General features: G+C 40.4%; 2 protein-coding genes across 4 annotated transcripts in view; one reads left to right on the plus strand and one right to left on the minus strand.

Moving 5' to 3' along the window:
• Positions 1 to 21,231, plus strand: part of slc5a10 (solute carrier family 5 member 10) — a 99,052-nt gene that overhangs the window by 26,802 nt on the left and 51,019 nt on the right. The window lies entirely within an intron of this gene.
• The window catches only part of fam83gb (family with sequence similarity 83 member Gb), a 44,365-nt gene that overhangs the window by 11,455 nt on the left and 11,679 nt on the right, over positions 1 to 21,231 (minus strand). Inside the window, exons 2-3 of the mRNA XM_062033237.1 lie at positions 16,020 to 16,187; positions 7,627 to 7,751 (exon numbers count right to left, since the gene is read on the minus strand). Of these exons, the coding sequence (XP_061889221.1) occupies positions 7,627 to 7,751; positions 16,020 to 16,187 (293 nt within the window). The remainder of the gene's footprint in view (positions 1 to 7,626; positions 7,752 to 16,019; positions 16,188 to 21,231) is intronic.

Here is a 21,231-nt window from a genome sequence, read left to right on the forward strand (position 1 = left end):
ACTTGCAGTGTGTATATTGTACATATTACATATTGTTATGAAGGTGTCTGTTACTACATGATATATATACTTGCAGTGTGTATATTGTACATATTACATATTGTTATGAAGGTGTCTGTTACTACATGATATATATACTTGCAGTGTGTATATTGTACATATTACATATTGTTATGAAGGTGTCTGTTACTACATTATATGTATACTTGCAGTGTGTATATTGTACATATTACATATTGTTATGAAGGTGTCTGTTACTACATTATATATATACTTGCAGTGTGTATATTGTACATATTACATATTGTTATGAAGGTGTCTGTTACTACATTATATATATACTTGCAGTGTGTATATTGTACATATTACATATTGTTATGAAGGTGTCTGTTACTACATTATATATATACTTGCAGTGTGTATATTGTACAATGTATATAGTATCAATATGATACATCACATATGTTTCTTTACAACATGTCCAAAAAGGTGCAGGAAGAAGCCAAGCTTATCCAATCCTCTCCCTTTTTCACATCATAGCAATTACTAACACGTCTGTTCACTTCCTGTTTTCACTTTGTACACAATTTACATCAATGCATTGTAAAAACAAGTCAGTTATGATTCACTTAATGAGATTATTTTCAATAAGTTCGTCTTTGTACTTTGTGACCACTTGTAGTTTGAACGGCCTCTTAAACTGCTTAAGTACACAGTAGGATCTCTTTGCACAATTCATTCCATCATTTAATTCCACACACTGATATGCTAAAGGTTTTAAGTGTTGTACATGCCAACAAATGTTTTAAATGACATTTTGCACTTGGGTTTCTGTCCTGAGCGCTACCTGTCTCTGAATGGCACTCCAGACACACCTGTTACCTGTTGCCAATCAGGCTTCTCTAGAAGCCAGCCTGCCCTGGATCATTGGACTTGATATTCTGCTTGGCGTGCCAGGGTTTCTTCCCTGCTCCCTGTTGCAATTCAACTTAGTTTTACCGGAATTGCGGCTGCCTTTCTCTGCATCCTTGGAGTCACGCTGCGAGAAACGCTCACCAGACCGTGACAGACTGTACTCAAAAAGTACTTATACAAAGAGATCTTTTGATCCTTTTTAAAGAACTAAAACAAATAGAGCCACTGTTAGAAAGCCCACGATTTTGCATGTTTTGCATGTTGTGGCGTCCTACTCTGTTCAGCGGTTCTTGAATGCACCTTAAAAACACCTCTGTCATATTCCCCCGAGCATATATATCGGTCGCTGTCTTAAAAGGGTCATTTATGATTTTTTTCTCCATTTAAAACACTTCTTTGTGGTCTACAGCAGTGTTTTTCAACCTTTTCTGAGCCGAGGCACATTTTTTTCCATTGAACGAATTCTGAGGCACCCCACCAGCAGAAAACATTAAAAAATGAAACTCAGCAGCCGATATTGACAGGAAAAAGTCGTTCTCGCAAATGTTTGATATGAATTCCAACCATAACCAAGCATGCGTCACTATAGCTCTTGTCTCAAAGTAGGTGTACTGTCACATCACACCGTGACATATTTGGAGTTTTTTGGTGTTTTCCTGTGTGTAGTGTTTTAGTTCTTGTCTTGAAGCTCCAATTTTGGTGTTGATTGTCATGTCATTTACGGATGTACTTTGTGGACGCCGTCTGCTCCACACGCTGTAAGTCTTTGCTGTCGTCCAGCATTCTGTTTTTGTTTACTTTGCAGTCAGTTCAGTTTTAGTTTTGCATAACCTTCCCTAAGCTTCAATGCCTTTTCTTAGCGGCACTCGCCTTTAGTTTATTTTTGGTTTAAGCATAAAACACCTTTTTACCTGCAAACCATTGTCGTCGTTCCCGACATCTACAAAGCAATTAGCTACCTGCTGCCACCTACTGGTATGGAATAATATTACACGGTTACTCTGCCGAGCTCTCGACAGCACATACACTCAACAACTGCACATTTACGGATTATAATTACTGGTTTGCAAAAAATATTTTGAACCCAATTAGGTGAAATTACATAAGCACACCAGACAAAATCTCATGGCACACTAGTGTGCCGCGGCACAGTGGTTGAAAAACACTGCTCTACAGAACATGAAATGGTTCTTAAATCAAAAATGTTGCATAGATGATATTTTACAGACCATCTTCAAGCCGCTTTCAGACCGTCTTATTTACATGCTCCACTTTAACAGCATTTTCTCCCCATGGTCCATGTTGCGGTTCTTAGCGCTTCCATAGCGAGTCTACTGAGTCAGACATGAGTTCGAACTATACACTACTTTGTATCACAGAATGGCAACAGCGGAGGATGCATGTGCATGTGCGAGCCAGTCTGCCCCACAACAAGAGGATAGGGAAATAGAAGGAGCTTAATGACTACAGCGCGGACTACAATAGTGCACTTGCGCAAAGCATTTAGGTAAACGTCTACCATATATGGAGATATCTGCTGACATCAAATGTGGGGAAAACGTCACAAATTGGGCGAATTCCAAACGGTTGGTTTGGAGGAAGTATGAAAGAAGGCAAGATTGTCTTATAAATATCTCCACCATGCCTCCATGGTTTGAGTCCACATTTTCGGTACTTATGCGGATCCCAATTATAAATGACAAAATAAATTTTAAAAAGTATCTATGTCGAGTGTGCAATACAACGGTGCTGCTTTTGTTCTGAAAATCGTTATTTGTATTACTTCCGGGGCGGTATAGCTCGGTTGGTAGAGTGGCCGTGCCATCAACCTGAGGGTTGCAGGTTCGATCCCCGCTTCCGCCATCCTAGTCACTGCCGTTGTGTCCTTGGGCAAGACACTTTACCCACCTGCTCCCAGTGCCACCCACACTGGTTTAAATGTAACTTAGATATTGGGTTTTCACTATGTAAAGCGCTTTGAGTCACTAGAGAAAAGCGCTATATAAATATAATTCACTTCACTTCACTTCACTTCCGTGTGGACGTATGCGCGTGCGTGGTTGTGAGTGAATGTGAACAGCTGCAATCACAAATTACAAAATAAAGTTGAAAAAACATCTATGTCGTGCGCGCAATACAACTGTGCTGCTTTTATTTTGAAAAGTATTATTTATGGGCGTGTGTCCGTGTGTAACCTGCGAGTGAAGGTGCACAGCGACAAGTGATGCACGGTTTACACCCGAGACGCTAAAAAAAGAAAAGTTGATGAGGAATGGCGTGTTTTCAACAAGACATGGACTGCCTAGCAACGTTCCCTCTAAGGTGCGTGCCTGCGCAATTGCGCACTGCTCAAGCGTCCTCTGCGCACAGCAAATATATGCCGCGCACCAAATCAAATCCCATCTGAATTCTAAACAAAATAAACATATTTATTCTGTGTAATTTTGCAATGCAACTTTGAGTGACAGTGACAACAAGCGGCCCTAACGGTGTTCGTCAACACCGTTCAATTGAATACCGTTCAATTATTGTAATGTCTATCGAGATGCTTCGAGGACAGGAATTATATCAATCACTTTATTGAGCAAAACTGTTTATATTCGGCCATAACCACACCAAAAACATGAGTAAAACACTTCTATCTGGAAAAACTAGTCATTTTCTGCCGTACAAACCAGGCCAAAACCAACTTGTCATCTGTCACCAACACGCATAGCACTAAACCACTGGTGCGTTTATGGCCACACAAAAAGTCGGACAACTCAAACACCACACAAAGTTACACTATGACTCCTCAGTCATACGTGTGCTTATTTTACTGTCATTTATTATTAATGTTAATTCATTTATATTAGTCATGGAATGCTGTTACACACACTATGTTGAAGTATTACTATTATTATTAATAATTATTATTATTATTATTTATCTTACGGTACATATCAAAAATAATATCGAGCAAAATTTTATTGAAATATTGTTGATGTGGCCCTCCAGCAGTGCTCGGGTTGCTCATGCGGCCCCCGGTAAAAATTACTTGCCCACCCCTGCACTAATAGGTAAGTAAAGTTGGTTTTGCACAGCACAGCGTGTAGGTGCAATGTACACAATTGAATATCTTAGTTGCTCAGACAGTAATGTGTTTATACAAGTTTAGATTGGGGTATGTAGTTTCTTTTCATGTTACCATTTAAGCCTGTTTGTCCGTGAATTTATCAAAGCTCAATTATCAATCATGGTTTTGCTATTATTTTAATTTAAAACGGTAATACTAACCGCCGCGTATCATTAATACTGTTTATCGTCACATCCCTAAAATGTACATTTTCAGACTTCATAAGCCCCCTTTAAAAGGGAACTGCACTTTGTTTTTGGAATTTTGCCTATCATTCACAATCGTTATGTAAGAGAAGAACACGTGTATTTTAATGCATTCTAAATAGTAAATAAATGCGATCAGAAGTCCGCTTAGAATAGAGCCTATGGGAGTCGCTCTATTCTGCCTATAAAAGCCCTTAAATAAACATCCAAACTGTGACAATCTGTCACATTCACGTCTTGTTATGTTTCCTTGGTCAGTGTTTATTTGATTGGCAGCCTGGCCACACCTGTTGTCAGTCAGCTGGCTGCTATTTATGCCTGCCTCGCCCTCCAGTCAGGGCTTGATGATTGGTTTCCTGTTTCCTATCTCCTGTTTCCTGTTATTTTGTCTCCTGTTATCCTACATGTTTCCTGCGCTACACCTTATGACACAAACGCCTCCATTAAGGTTTTATATACATGATGTAAGTATATATGTAATGTAGTAATGGGCACGTTTATAATAATATAAATAATCATTTTGATCATTTTAAGCATTCATTTCAAAAAGAATCACAGCATTCCCTTTTTTCCAACAGCATCACTGATTATTACTCACTGCAGACTTCATGAGAGCCAACTAACATCACCTACTGTACAATGTCAGCTGTCATTAGGACGCCGACTGATAGAGTTTTGTTATATTCCCGTTTGGATGAAGAATGACCTCACGAAGAAACGGGGGGTGGAACCAAGCGTCTTTGCGTGTCGCTCTCGCCCCTGCCAGGTCTAAATTGGCTGTCAACTTGTCAGATTACGTCCTCATCCTTCTACCATCCAAATGACAGGCATGATTTATGATCTATAAAAAAACTTTTACAAGCAAGGAAGTGAGGAAGCACCTTACCACTCGATGATGTCAAGCTTGTGATTGCCGCTATAAATAGTTTGTCTGCGTAAGCACTTATAATAACAATATGACTAATACTTGTTAATATTCAAGTCAGGAAGTGTAAATGGAGTATTGTCGGCGCTTTTTGGATGGTTATTTATTGGATTTTATGGGTGGAATAAATGACCTCCCATTGGTTTTGCAGTAAGCAGACTTTTATTTCAGTTTATTTACGAGTTAGAATGCATAAAAAAATACACATCCGTCGTCATGTCTTTCATAACGATTGCGAGGCCAGCTCAGCATCGACTGGACAAAACTGCCGACTTGAAGTCAACCCCAGTGGGACTATAAATACATCTTTGTTTCTAAGGTTGAAGAAACTCAGCGAGTGGGCGTAAACAAGGTGACCATAGTGGTTCGATTCTGAAGAGCAGATCAAAAATGGACTTCTTTGTAAATTCACTTTGATGAAATACTCTCGATGACTCCATACAAATTGTACAAGCATTTTCTATTCACGTCTCAGAGCAGGTTGGTGCAGAACAAAGAAAAGAGCTGAAGAGGAGACATTTAAGTTGAAAACTACTAACAAATCCCTCAGTATACATTTTGTTTTTATTGAGGGTTAGAGTTGTCCAAAAGTGCGGCTCGCAGCTCAATCTTTATTGGAAATATCATCAATAAAATAATTCTCCCCAAATATAGTTTGATATCTGACCGGGCATTTATTTGGGTTCTTATGAGAATTCTTCTCCGGTCTGTTGAGCCCCCCTGCAGTGCTGGTCGCTGATGGTCTGCTTACCTTTCAAAATATTTTTTTTTTGCCGGGAAATCCCGCTTTTGACATTCTTTCCTAGTATCTTCCCGGTCCTGTTATTTTTATTCTCGCTGCTGCAGCGCTCCACTTGCTCGACAAGCCTCCGTCTGCAACACCCGGTTAAAGGAGCGCCACCGGTTTCATGATCCGTCATTCAATTGAATAACGCGACAGAGATGACAACATAAAATATATCTCTGCCAAGATTCCAAACTTTGTGTAAATATCTTGACAAATAGGAGACCTACTATATAAGTCAATATAGAGTCGTGCCGACGTCTGGGTGCAGGCTTGTCCATAGGGGGAAGGGGGGTGCGCGGCTGGAAAGGTGGGGAGGGGTTGAGGGGATCGGCTGGTTTTCAGTGGACAGTGGGTGCTTGCCTGTGTATGGATTTGTTGGTTTATGTGTGTGTGTGTGTTAGGGCTGCAACTAATGATTAATTTGATAATCGATTAATCTGTCGATTATTACTTCGATTAATTGATTAATAATCGGATTAATTTCTATCCTTTCCAGTATTTTATTGAAAAAAACAGCATACTGGCACCATACTTATTTTGATTATTGTTTCTCAGCTGTTTGTACATGTTGCAGTTTATAAATAAAGTTTTTTTTTTAAAAGCCTCTGCGCATGCGCATAGCATAGATCCAACGAATCGATGACTAAATTAATCGGCAACTATTTTTATAATCGATTTTAATCGATTTAATCGATTAGTTGTTGCAGCCCTAGTGTGTGTGTGTGTGTATATATATATATATATATATATATATATATATATATATATATATATATATATATATATATATATATATATATATATATATATATATATATATATATATATATATATATATATATATATATATGTATATGTATATATATATATATATATAAGGGCTGTGAATCTTTGGGTGTTCCACGATTCCATTCAATATCGATTCTTGGGGTCACGATTCGATTCAAAATCGATTTTTTTTTTCAATTCAACACGATTCTCGATTCAAAAAATATTTTTTCCCGATTGAAAAGGATTGTCTATTCATGGAATACATAGATTTTAGCAGGATCTACCCCAGTCTGCTGACATGCAAGCAGAGTAGTAGATTTTTGTAAAAAGCTTTTATAATTGTAAAGGACAATGTTTTATCAACTGATTGCAATAATGTACATTTGTTTTAACTATTAAATGAACCAAAAATATGACTCCGGGGTCCCACTGTCCACCCCTTCTGGATGCCCATCTTGGTTGGGGCCTGCTGGGTCTAGTCCAGTCTATTGTGCCATTCCACAGTGCTGCCAGTCGGCCAGCTGCTAGTGTAGTGACCTCGTGTGTCAGCGTGTCTGTGATCTGGTGAAATGTTTTTAAATGTCATTTTTATTATAAGAGTAAGTGCTTATAATAACACTATCACTAATACTTGGTTAATATTCAAGTCATGAAATGTAAATGGAGTATCGTTGGCGTTATTTATTAGGTTTTATGGGCGGAATAGAGGACCTCCCATTTGCTCCGTTGTAAGCAGACTTTTATTTACGAGTTAGAATACATTAAAAAAATACATCCGTCGTTATGTCTTTCATAATGATTGTGAACCATAGGTAACATTTTTTTTAAAAAAGTGTAGTTCCCCTTTAACTACAAGTTTTGTTGTACAACTCTTGGGGCGTTCCATAGAGGATGTGGTGCACCTCACCTGTATGAACCGGAGATGGCTCTGTCTCCATCGATCAGGACAAACTTCTGACTCAGGGAGCCACAGACTTTATGCGCCGACCTTGTGAAGAACTCCACACCTCCACAGCAGCGCACGCGGAGATTCTACAAACAGCCAAAACAAAAGACATTTTATTAACGAGACAAACAAGTGCTGGGCCAACAAAAGGCCAGGAACGAGGGCGGTGATGCCACAGAGATAATGACTTTTTGTGTTGCCAATGCTCAGTAGACTCTGGTGACGTGTGTGTTGTGTTTACAGCAGGCCTGCACAATTATCTTGACTCGGGGGCCAAATTTAGAGAAGAAAATGTGTCTGGGAGCTGGTATATCTATTTTTGGGAACACTAATACAAAACCTCACAAAAAATGTCTGATTGAATGCTAAAAACGTTATGACAGACCGTCTTAAAAACACAATGGAATTTTACGTTTTTTTTTTACTGAATGAGACACCCAAAATGTACATGAAAATAAAGAATGTGGGATTTACAATATTAACTACGAACGATAAAACACTGAATATTGACATCCATCCACATATTTTACAGTCAAGCGAAACGCAACAAAAATGCAACAAAAACAGCGAAATATGAACGCAAAGGGTGTAAAAACAAAACACCTACAATCTGATACATCTGATACATCACTCAGCTTTTGAACTTTGTTGTAAAAATCTCCTTCCGCGTCTGAGGCTGACACTCTGTGGAAACACTCCCCACCCACACTGCTTGGTGCCTCGGGACTTAGATTACCATAGTAACTAATTAGATTACCATTCTAACTAATTAGATTACCATAGTAATCAATTGGGGCGGCCTAGCTCGGTTGGTAGAGTGGCCGTGCCAGCAACTTGAGGGTTCCAGGTTCGATCCCCGCTTCCGCCATCCTAGTCCACTTCACCCACCTGCCACCCACACTGCTTTAAATGTAACTTAGATATTGGGTTTCACTATGTAAAAGCGCTTTGAGTCACTAGAGAAAAGCGCTATATAAATATAATTCACTTCACTAATTAGATGACCATAGTAACTAGTATATCATGCAAAAGCGCAGATTCCAAGCATTGAAATACTTAGTATAGTTGAAGACTTCCGGGCATTAGAAAACATGAGTGCACATCACAATGGCAGCTACACTTTACATCTTAAAGATCTGAAACAATTATTCGGGAATGTCCGGCGGGCCAGATTGAAAAGCTCAACGGGCAGCAGGTGTGGTGTTCGGGTCTGTGGGACCTGTTTTCATTTTTTATTAAAAGAAAAATTATACAATTATTTAATTTTTCAAACTGAGACTCACTGACTTTGGTTCACTTTCTGTGGAGAACATATGTCAGAATACATATTTAATGACCACACATCATACCCCCCCTACACATTTCTATGACATATAAGATGTCCAGGTCCACTGGACCCGGGCCTAATTGATGTTCTGTGTACCACACACACACACACACACACACACACACACACACACACACACACACACACACACACACACACACACACACACACACACACACACACACACACAGCAGGCCTAGACAGGAGGAGGACAGAGTGTAGGTACACAGAACATCAGAGGGTCAAATGTGCGAGAAAATGAGAGCAGACAGTGTTGACAAACAATGTTGCAACTAGGGCTGCAACTAATGATTCATTTGATAATCGATTAATCTGTCGATTATTACTTCGATTAATCGATTAATAATCGGATAAAAGAGACAAACTACATTTCTATCCTATCCAGTATTTTATTGAAAAAAAACAGCAAACTGGCACCATACTTATTTTGATTATTGTTTCTCAGCTGTTTGTAAATGTTGCAGTTTATAAATAAAGGTTTATTAAAAAAATGTCCAGGTCCACTGGACCCGGGCCTAATTGATGTTCTGTGTACCACACACACACACACACACACACACATGCACACAAACACACACACACACACACACACACACAGCAGGCCTAGACAGGAGGAGGACAGAGTGTAGGTACACAGAACATCAGAGGGTCGAATGTGCGAGAAAATGAGAGCAGACAGTGTTGACAAACAATGTTGCAACTAGGGCCGCAACTAACGATTCATTTGATAATCGATTAATCTGTTGATTATTACTTCGATTAATCGATTAATAATCGGATAAAAGAGACAAACTACATTTCTATCCTATCCAGTATTTTATTGAAAAAAAACAGCATACTGGCACCATACTTATTTTGATTGTTTCTCAGCTGTTTGTAAATGTTGCAGTTTATAAATAAAGGTTTATTAAAAAAATGTCCAGGTCCACTGGACCCGGGCCTAATTGATGTTCTGTGTACCACACACACACACACACACACACACACACACACACACACACACACACACACACACACACACACACACACACACACACACACACACACACACACACACACACAGCAGGCCTACACAGGAGGAGGACAGAGTGTAGGTACACAGAACTTCAGAGGGTCAAATGTGCGAGAAAATGAGAGCAGACAGTGTTGACAAGCAATGTTGCAACTAGGGCGGCAACTAACGATTAATTTGAAAATCGATTAATCTGTCGATTATTACTTTGATTGATCGATTAATAATCGGATAAAAGAGACAAACTACATTTCTATCCTATCCAGTATTTTATTGAAAAAAAACAGCATACTGGCACCATACTTATTTTGATTGTTTATCAGCTGTTTGTAAATGTTGCAGTTTATAAATAAAGGTTTATTAACATTTTTTTTATTTTTTTTAAATAAATAATTTTTTATTTAAAAAAAAAAAAAAAACTCTGCGCATGCGCATAGCATAGATCCAACGATGACTAAATTAATCGGCAACTATTTTAATAATCGATTTTAATCGATTTAATCGATTAGTTGTTGCAGCCCTAGTTGCAAGCTTGTGTGGGAACTGAGAGTGCAGAGACACAAAAGAAGAATCCCTGTGGGATGCAGAAACTGGCAGGGAAATTTTCCGTTCGCAACGTTCATATTGTTGTTACTCAGCCAGCGTTTGTGGGTCTGATGGACCCGTTGCATTTTGTGGCTTTTAATGCCTCACAATCAAACACTTTTATGTTCAAATACTGAACAGATGTTTACCTTATCCCAATAAACATCTGTTCAGTATTTGAACATAAAAGTGTTGCATTGTGAGGCATTAAAAGCCACAAAATGCAACGGGGTCCATCAGACCCACAAACGCTGGCTGAGTAACAACAATATGAACATTACACAAGGGTTAATTTGCCCAGGTCTGGTTTACAGCCTCAGGTTATCCATGCACTCGACGTGTAACATTTGTGTGTGGGTGACACGCCCTGCGATAAAAGGGTGTGGTATGACGCTCTACGTTAAGTTACCTCCAGAGATTCAGGGGGGAAATTGTTGCAGAGGTTATAAATGGTGACCGAGGTTGTAAAAGAGCGATAATAATGGCAGAATAGAGATGAAAAGAGAGCAGGTGTGAGGGAGTGCGTGTACACTGTTGGCTCCAATGGCCTGGGGCCGGGAATGTGTACGATATTTGCAGAAGTCTTTAAGTGTTTTCTGTTACCGCCCGGACCAGTTTGGCTTGGAGAGGCAGTGAATCACAAAGGAACTCAGCCTATAGCGACGGACGAGCTTCTGCCTGCACGTTATCAGTGCCTTCAAGTGGAGACCTGTATCACACAATCATGTCTGCGGCTCGCCGACATTTTATATCAGACCTGGGCAAATTAAGGCCCGGGGGCCTTCATTTGACTGGACTCTCACACTATTATGTTATATCCACTATGGACTGGACTCTCACACTATTATGTTAGATCCACTATGGACTGGACTCTCACACTATTATGTTAGATCCACTATGGACTGGACTCTCACACTATTGTGTTATATCCACTATGGACTGGACTCTCACACTATTATGTTAGATCCACTATGGACTGGACTCTCACACTATTATGTTAGATCCACTATGGACTGGACTCTCACACTATTACGTTAGATCCACTATGGACTGGACTCTCACACTATTACCGTAATTTCCGGACTATAAGCCGCACCTGACTATAAGCCGCACCAGCTAAATTTAGGGGAAAATACAGATTGCTCCATATATAAGCCGCACCCGACTATAAGCCGCAGGGTTTTGATGTGTAATTACCGTAGTATATAGGGGTTCCTGCTACCACGGAGGGGAATGTCAGGACAGAGATGACTGTTTGGGAACGCAAAGCGTCCCATTTATTAACAATAAATCTTTCAATCATTCAATCAAAGTTTCACATCTTTGACATGGCGAACAGCATTCGTGGAGAGTACAAATAATACAACGATGCAAAGTAATACAAAGTGCTCGCCTGTACGTTATCAAAATAACCAGCCTACCGGTATATGAAAAGTCAGTCTTTAATCATTGTGTCATCGTCTTCCTCCTGTGTACTAAAACCACCGAAATCCTCTTCGTCGGTGCCGGAGAAGAACAGGTTGTATATAAGCCGCACCCTTGTATAAGCCGCAGGGACCAGAACGAGGGGAAAAAGTAGCGGCTTATAGTCCGGAAATTACGGTATGTTAGATCCACTATGGACTGGACTCTCACACTATTATGTTAGATCCACTATGGACTGGACTCTCACACTATTATGTTAGATCCACTATGGACTGGACTCTCACACTATTATGTTAGATCCACTATGGACTGGACTCACACTATTATGTTAGATCCACTATGGACTGGACTCTCTCACTATTATGTTAGATCCACTATGGACTGGACTCTCACACTATTATGTTAGATCCACTATGGACTGGACTCTCACACTATTATGTTAGATCCACTATGGACTGGACTCACACTATTATGTTAGATCCACTATGGACTGGACTCACACTATTATGTTAGATCCACTATGGACTGGACTCTCACACTATTATGTTAGATCCACTATGGACTGGACTCTCACACTATTATGTTAGATCCACTATGGACTGGACTCTCACACTATTATGTTAGATCCACTATGGACTGGACTCTCACACTATTATGTTAGATCCACTATGGACTGAACTCACACTATATATCACGCGGTATAGCTCGGTTGGTAGAGCGGCCGTGCCAGCAACTTGAGGGTTGCAGGTTCGATCCCCGCTTCCGCCATCCTAGTCACTGCCGTTGTGTCCTTGGGCAAGACACTTTACCCACCTGCTCCCAGTGCCACCCACACTGGTTTGAATGTAACTTAGATATTGGGTTTCACTATGTAAAGCGCTTTGAGTCACTTGAGAAAAAGCGCTATATAAATGTAATTCACTTCACTTCACTTCACTATTATGTTAGATCCACTATGGACTGAACTCTCACACTATTATGTTAGATCCACTATGGACTGGACTCTCACACTATTATGTTAGATCCACTATGGACTGGACTCTCACTATTATGTTAGATCCACTATGGACTGGACTCTCACTATTATGTTAGATCCACTATGGACTGGACTCTCACACTATTATGTTAGATCCACTATGGACTGGACTCTCACTATTATGTTAGATCCACTATGGACTGGACTCTCACACTATTATGTTAGATCCACTATGGACTGGACTCACACTATTATGCTAGATCCACTATGGACTGGACTCTCACACTATTATGTTAGATCCACTATGGACTGGACTCTCACACTATTATGTTAGATCCACTATGGACTGGACTTTCACTATTATGTTAGATCCACTATGGACTGGACTCTCACTATTATGTTAGATCCACTATGGACTGGACTCTCACACTATTATGTTAGATCCACTATGGACTGGACTCTCACACTATTATGTTAGATCCACTATAGACTGAACTCACACTATTATATTAGATCCACTATGGACTGGACTCTCACACTATTATGTTAGATCCACTATGGACTGGACTCACACTATTATGTTAGATCCACTATGGACTGGACTCTCTCACTATTATGTTAGATCCACTATGGACTGGACTCTCACACTATTATGTTAGATCCACTATGGACTGGACTCTCACACTATTATGTTAGATCCACTATGGACTGGACTCACACTATTATGTTAGATCCACTATGGACTGGACTCTCACACTATTATGTTAGATCCACTATGGACTGGACTCTCACACTATTATGTTAGATCCACTATGGACTGAACTCACACTATTATGTTAGATCCACTATGGACTGAACTCTCACACTATTATGTTAGATCCACTATGGACTGGACTCTCACACTATTATGTTAGATCCACTATGGACTGGACTCTCACTATTATGTTAGATCCACTATGGACTGGACTCTCACTATTATGTTAGATCCACTATGGACTGGACTCTCACACTATTATGTTAGATCCACTATGGACTGGACTCTCACTATTATGTTAGATCCACTATGGACTGGACTCTCACACTATTATGTTAGATCCACTATGGACTGGACTCACACTATTATGCTAGATCCACTATGGACTGGACTCTCACACTATTATGTTAGATCCACTATGGACTGGACTCTTACACTATTATGTTAGATCCACTATGGACTGGACTCTCACTATTATGTTAGATCCACTATGGACTGGACTCTCACTATTATGTTAGATCCACTATGGACTGGACTCTCACACTATTATGTTAGATCCACTATGGACTGGACTCTCACTATGATGTTAGATCCACTATGGACTGGACTCTCACACTATTATGTTAGATCCACTATAGACTGAACTCACACTATTATATTAGATCCACTATGGACTGGACTCTCACTATTATGTTAAATCCACTATGGACTGAACTCTCACTATTATGTTAGATCCACTATGGACTGGACTCTCACACTATTATGTTAGATCCACTATGGATCTCCTCTCCGCTTTGTAGATCTCGGGTCAAGACAAAATCTTCCTGTGGATTACAATACATCAAAGAAACCCCCCCCTTAATGTCGCTCCCCATCCTACACAATGGAGTTTTACAAGCCTTTTGATTGGTAAGATCAAAGACAGCTTTTTGTCCTCTCGCCGGGAACTCATTGATACACAAAGTTTTGTGATAACTTACATACAATTATTCTGACACAAATGAAGGAAGAAGAATTAATTCCCCAGAAAAACAGCACGGGGTCCATCGTCTGGTTGGGCTTCAAGCGGGAAGATGTTGAACAGGCAACCGTAATATGTCAAGAGTGCAGCAAAAGCGTTGCTACAAAAAGTAGCACCACTGCTAATTTGTAGCATCATGTGAAAAGTCCCCCGCTAGAGAATGAATTTTTACCCTTCGCGTTCATATTTCGCTGAGTTTGTTGCATTTTTGTTGCGTTTCGCTTGATTGTAAAATATGTGGATGGAGAGGGGGTGTGACGTTCATATGTTGTCAATATTCAGTGTTTTATCCTTCATAGTTAATATTCTTTATTTTCATGTACATTCTTGGTGTCTCATTCAGTAAAAAAAATTAATTTTTAAAGGTGGTCTGTCATAATGTTTTTAGCATTAGTCCATCCCTTTTGGGGTCGCGGGGGGTGCTGGAGCCTATCTCAGCTGCATTCGGGCGGAAGGCGTTTTACACCCAGGACAAGTCGCCACCTCATCACAGGGCCAACACAGATAGACAGATAAACATTCACACACTAGGGACCATTTTTAGGGTTGCCAATCAACCTATCCCCAGGTGCATGTATTCGGAGGTGGGAGGGGCCTATCCCCAGGTACATGTATTTGGAGGTGGGAGGGGCCTATCCCCAGGTGCATGTATTCGGAGGTGGGAGGGGCCTATCCCCAGGTACATGTATTCGGAGGTGGGAGGGGCCTATCCCCAGGTGCATGTATTCGGAGGTGGGAGGGGCCTATCCCCAGGTGCATGTCTTTGGAGGTGGGAGGGGCCTATCCCCAGGTGCATGTCTTTGGAGGTGGGAGGAAGCCGGAGTACCTGGAGGGAACCCACGCAGTCACTGGGAGGACATGCTAACTCCACACAGAAAGATCCCGAACCCGGGATTGAACTCAGGACCTTCGTATTGTGAGGCACATGCACTAACCCCTGTACCACCGTGCTGCCTGGTGTCTCATTCAGTAAAAAAAAAATTAAAATTCTGTTCCGTTTTTTAAAGGCGGTCTGTCATAAAGTTTTTAGCATTCAATCAGACATTATTGTGAGGTTTAAGGTTAGTGTTCCTAAAGATACATATACCGGCCCCCGGACACATTTTGTCCCTCTACATTTGGCCCCCCGAGTCAAAATAATTGCCCAGGCCTGTTTTAGATTGTATCACAGTGGAAAAGGTAGTCATGAAGAGGAGAGCCCATGAAAACACCATCTTGTTTATCCGCACGTACCTTTAGGTGACCGCGGTGCATATCGGCTCTGCCGCACATGGAGAGGAAGCAGGGCACTGCAGCGATGTCGATGATTATGTACACCGGAACTTTCCGTCTGTAGGCCGCGTCCAGCAGGTCTCGGAATATGTCCACGTCGGTGAAGGCGTCCATCACTACAGCGATCACCTGCACACACACACACGTCAGACGGGACACAAGTGGCGTTAACAGAGGCTAAGTTTTGCGTACACTGAAGAAATATGCAGTTTTAGTCACACTTCCAACAGTTAAGAACTCCGCAATGATTTTTCTGGGGAAAACGCTGACCTTTTTCATAGCTCATTTTCTAACGGCTCTGATATTAGCATTAGGGATGATGTTCGAAATCGGTTCTCCCGGTTGTCCGATAAGAAAACAACCGATTCCATGGACTCGAATCCCTTTTTGAGAACCGGTTCCCGTTATCGAGGCCACTATAGTAAAGAAAAAGAGTTGGTTCTTTATTCAAATCCCTTCCCACGTACAGGAAATGCCCTGTGGGACCTGCAATGTTATGCCCATTTGATTGTAGACTCTTACTGACACCTTGTGGCGATATGAAAATACTACGCGTCACTAGTTTGGGCACTTCCGGTTTGAGACAATTGAGAAGTAGACAAGTTGTGTTAGCTCTTACAAGCCTTGGAAAAGATAAGTCTGTAAGTAAACTGTTTAAAGGCCTACTGAAAGCCACTACTAGCGACCACGCAGTCTGATAGTTTATATATCAATGATTAAATCTTAACATTGCAACACATGCCAATACGGCTGGGTTAACTTATAAAGTGCAATTTTAAATTTCCCGCTAAACTTCCGGTTCGAAACGCCTCTGAGGATTGACGTATGCGCGTGACGTCAATCATTGAAACGGAAGTATTCGGACACCATTGAGGCCAATACGAAATAGCTCTGTTTTCATGTCATTATTCCACAGTATTCTGGACATCTGTGTTGGTGAATATGTTGCAATTTGTTCATTGCATTATGGAGAAAGAAGCTGAGCAAGCAAAGAAGAAAGCTGTCGGTGCGAAGTGTCTATTTTGCGAGGGAAGTCAGCAGCAACACGTACACAGCCGGCGCTTCTTTGTTTACATTCCCGAAAGATGCAGTCAAGATGGAAGAACTCGGACAACAGAGACTCTTACCAGGAGGACTTTGATTTGGATACACAGTTGCGATACCGTGAGTACACAGCTGCGCTTCCAAACATTTGATCGCTTGCTATAACTAGCTCGAGCTAGTAGCTAGTAGCTAGGAGCTAGCATTAGGATTAATTTGTGGCATATTAAATATAAGCCTGGTTGTGTTGTGGCTAATAGAGTATATATATGTCTTGTGTTTATTTATTGTTGTAGTCATTCCCAGCTGGATATCAGGGGCCGTACTTATCAAGCTTCTTAGAATTACTCCTAAGAAGTCTGCTAAGAGTTGACTTAAGAGTAAATCAATTCTTGGCTGAAAGCTGCACTTAAAAGTTAGTTGTCAAGCGTCTTACTCACACTTTCAGCGAAGTGTAGGACTGAATCTTAAGTGTCACACTCAGAGCTGAATTACGACATTACTATGTGCCGTAAACGCAATTTTAGGTGACGTCATTTCTGTGTCCATAGAAATGACCAATCACGGAAGGGAATCCGTTGTCTAAGAATAAAGAAATATCTTGGAAATATTTAAGTGGACAATGGGAGTGTATATTTTGACAATAAACTACAAAATAATACAAAACAAACTAGTCCCCGCCGGCACTCACGCTACCGCTCCCTCTCTTCTCTCGCCCACACACTCACTGACGTCACTCACCTCACGGCCACACACATACGCTACTGTCATAACATTTTCTTTCCAATTCATTAATTAGGCAACTAATTTGAAACTGGTGTGGGTGGCCCACTGCAGACACATGCAGAAATCAACAAGGAATCGAAAAGTATTAAATCTGTGACAAAAATAATATCCGCTCTGTCTAAACGACACCGTTTGATCAGCTGCTCGTCATCAAAAAAAAAAAAACATTGTTCCGTTCCCTGAACGTTGGCGCACGTCTCTCTCGCCTCAGTGCCATCCCCTGCTGGCAACTCCTAACCACTTAAGACACCTCTGAAGGTCTCTTAAATATCGTGGAGAGTAGGAGTGATTCTTAGACTTAAGAACGTTGATGAAAAGCTTTTATTCTTAAGTTTGAGAGTAGGACTAAATTTCGCAAATTCTCAGGACTTAAGTGTAAAATGGCACTCTAAGAAGCTTGATAAGTACGGCCCCAGGTTCCACCCGCGCGCTTCCAAACATTTGATTGCTTGCCAGTACGTGCGTGTCATGTACGTAACTTTGATTAAATATACAAGCTTTATGAACCTTGGGTTAGGTGAACGGTTGTTTGGGCTGAGTGAGTGTGTGTGTTGTGCAGGTGTTTGAATTGTATTGGCGGGTTATATATACGGGATCCCGTCCATATTACCCGCTCGAGCTATAACTAGCTCGAGCTAGTAGCTAGTAGCTAGCATAACAAACACGCAGGTGTTTTTATGCGGGATTCATTTGTGGCATATTAAATATAAGCCTGGTTGTGTTGTGGCTAATAGAGTATATATATGTCTTGTGTTTATTTACTGTTGTAGTCATTCCCAGCTGAATATCAGGTCACGCCCGCCTCTCACAGCATCTTCCACTCCCCACTAGTCCTTCACTTGCACTTTCCTCATCCACAAATCTTTCATCCTCGCTCAAATTAATGGGGAAATCGTCGCTTTCTCGGTCCGAATCTCTCTCACTTCTGGCGGCCATCATTGTAAACAATAGGGAACTTTGCGTATATGTTCAACTGACTACGTCACGCTACTTCCGGTAGGGGCAAGCCTTTTTTTTTATCAGATACCAAAAGTTGCGATCTTTATCGTCGTTGTTCTATACTAAATCCTTTCAGTAAAAATATGGCAATATCGCGAAATGATCAAGTATGACACATAGAATAGATCTGCTATCCCCGGTTAAATAAAAAAAAATTCATTTCAGTAGGCCTTTAACTTATTTATGTAACTCAATATTAAGGTGGAAAGTGTTTAAGTTTGATACTAAGATGTTTATTGAAAAACGATTTTTGTGCACTGTTTCAATGGATGTTTTGAGGACTTAAAATGGCTGCCAGTCGTGTGCTTCCACCATCGAAATAGTTTCAACACTCAGAAGTATTTGTTTGATGATAGTACTGTATATTTGTGTGAAGCTAATATTTACATATTGTGTATTACATTCCAGTATGTTAATTGAATCACATAGCTTATACATTTGTCATTATGTGTATTTCAGCTAAAAAAACAACAACAAAAAAACAGTCCAGTGCAAGACAAAAGTAAAGATAGGAAAATACAAAGCAAAATCAACAACAATAAAGAGCCTAAATGGATGAATGTGCTTTGGATTGTTTGTTAGCTGTCTGCCAAGCTGTATAACCTCAACACGTATGGTGAGGGCAGGACAGGCAATATGCAATTATTGCCAGGCTTCGCTCTCATGTAAGGGGGGAAGAATTTTTTATTGATGACTGTGGTGTTCTTAGTGTCATAGTGTGTGTAGTTAGTATGTTCCAATAGCAGCAGAAGTGCACTTTTTGGAGAGCTGTATTATTTTCAGTTTTGTGCCCAAGGGACTGATTTTATTTAACACTATATTATTATTTATACACCTATAATGATCACAGAGACAGGTTGTTTTTGTGTTACTGTATATATTTGTTTTTCTGAAAAATCCCACTTAATATACTTTGGGTAACAACAGTCAATATTTTTTTTATTTTTTTTTAGGGGGGTACCAGTCAATATTTATTTATTTATTCTATTTAATTGTTTTCTTATAAAATAAAAGTGAGCTTTTGTTAAACCAAATATTGTGTTTTTTTCCATACACAACAACCTATCTGGATTCCATTAAGGCTGAAACGACGCGTCGACGTAGTCGACGTCATCGGTTACGTAAATACGTCGACGCCGTTTTTGTGCGTCGACGCGTCGCATAATGACGTCACACTACCGTCATGGCGAAGCGCAAAGCAGACGATCAAAGAAGACGATGCGAGCGGTGCGAGCGAGGGGGGAAAAGCATGCCAAAAGTGGTCAAAAGTGTGGGAGTATTTCAATAAACGGCCTAATAATGTTGTTGTATGCACACTGTGTCGAGCGGAAATGGCCTATCATAGCAGCACAACGGCTATGAACGAACATTTGAAAAGAAAACCATCAACTAGTCAATCGTCCGTGCGAGCATACGTTGTCATCATTACACAAAAACATGAATGTGTCATTTGTATCTGCTAGGGGTGTAACGGTACGTGTTTTGTATTGAACCGTTTCGGTACGGGGCTTTCGGTTCGGTACGGGGGTGTACCGAACGAGTTTCTAAGCTAAAGCTAAAGTCTTAACAAGCTGCTTTGCTCCGTCTGCCTCTGTCTCAGCACGCAGAATTGTCCCACCCACACAACCATCTGATTGGTACACACGCAGCATTATCAGCCAATCAGCAGTGTGTATTCAGAGCGCATGTAGTCAGCGCTTCAGCTTGGAGCAGATAGGTGTTTAGCAGGTGAGCATCAGGCAGCAGACTCTCCCCAAATGATAATAAACACCACCCAGTCAACTACTAGTAACATCACTATGAGCCCGTTGACCTTCTAGAAACTTAAACTGCAGCTCAGCTCACTCGCAATCCTGGCTTGAGGTGAAGGCTAATTAGCTCTCAGTTCCAGCCACATCGACCCCTTCTGAGCGCCTATTTTCAGCTGCTGGGAATATTGTAAACAAGAAAAGAACCAAAGCATGTAGACATGCTAACCTTTCTTCATTACAACTGTTAGACACTCACTGGAATGAGTAGAAATGGTTATTGTGTACTGTGTTGGACTGGATGTTTATTTTGCACATTTTAAAAGCAATACTTAATGTTTACAGTGCTCCAGAATATTTAGATTGGCACTTTTTTGTATTGGATGTTTATCTTTATTTTTGCACATTTTAGCAAATAAGCAATACTTTCACTTTTGTTGAAATGTTTACACTGTTGTTACAGAATATTTCGTTTTGCACTTTTTTGTATTCGATGTTTATCTTTATTTTTGCACATTTTAAAGCAAAATAAGCAATACTTTTAATTTTGAAATGCTTATACTATTGCAGAATATTAAGATTTGCACTGGATGTTGACT

Source organism: Entelurus aequoreus, linkage group LG22 (genome assembly GCF_033978785.1).
Source record: "Entelurus aequoreus isolate RoL-2023_Sb linkage group LG22, RoL_Eaeq_v1.1, whole genome shotgun sequence".
Lineage (NCBI taxonomy): Eukaryota > Metazoa > Chordata > Actinopteri > Syngnathiformes > Syngnathidae > Entelurus > Entelurus aequoreus.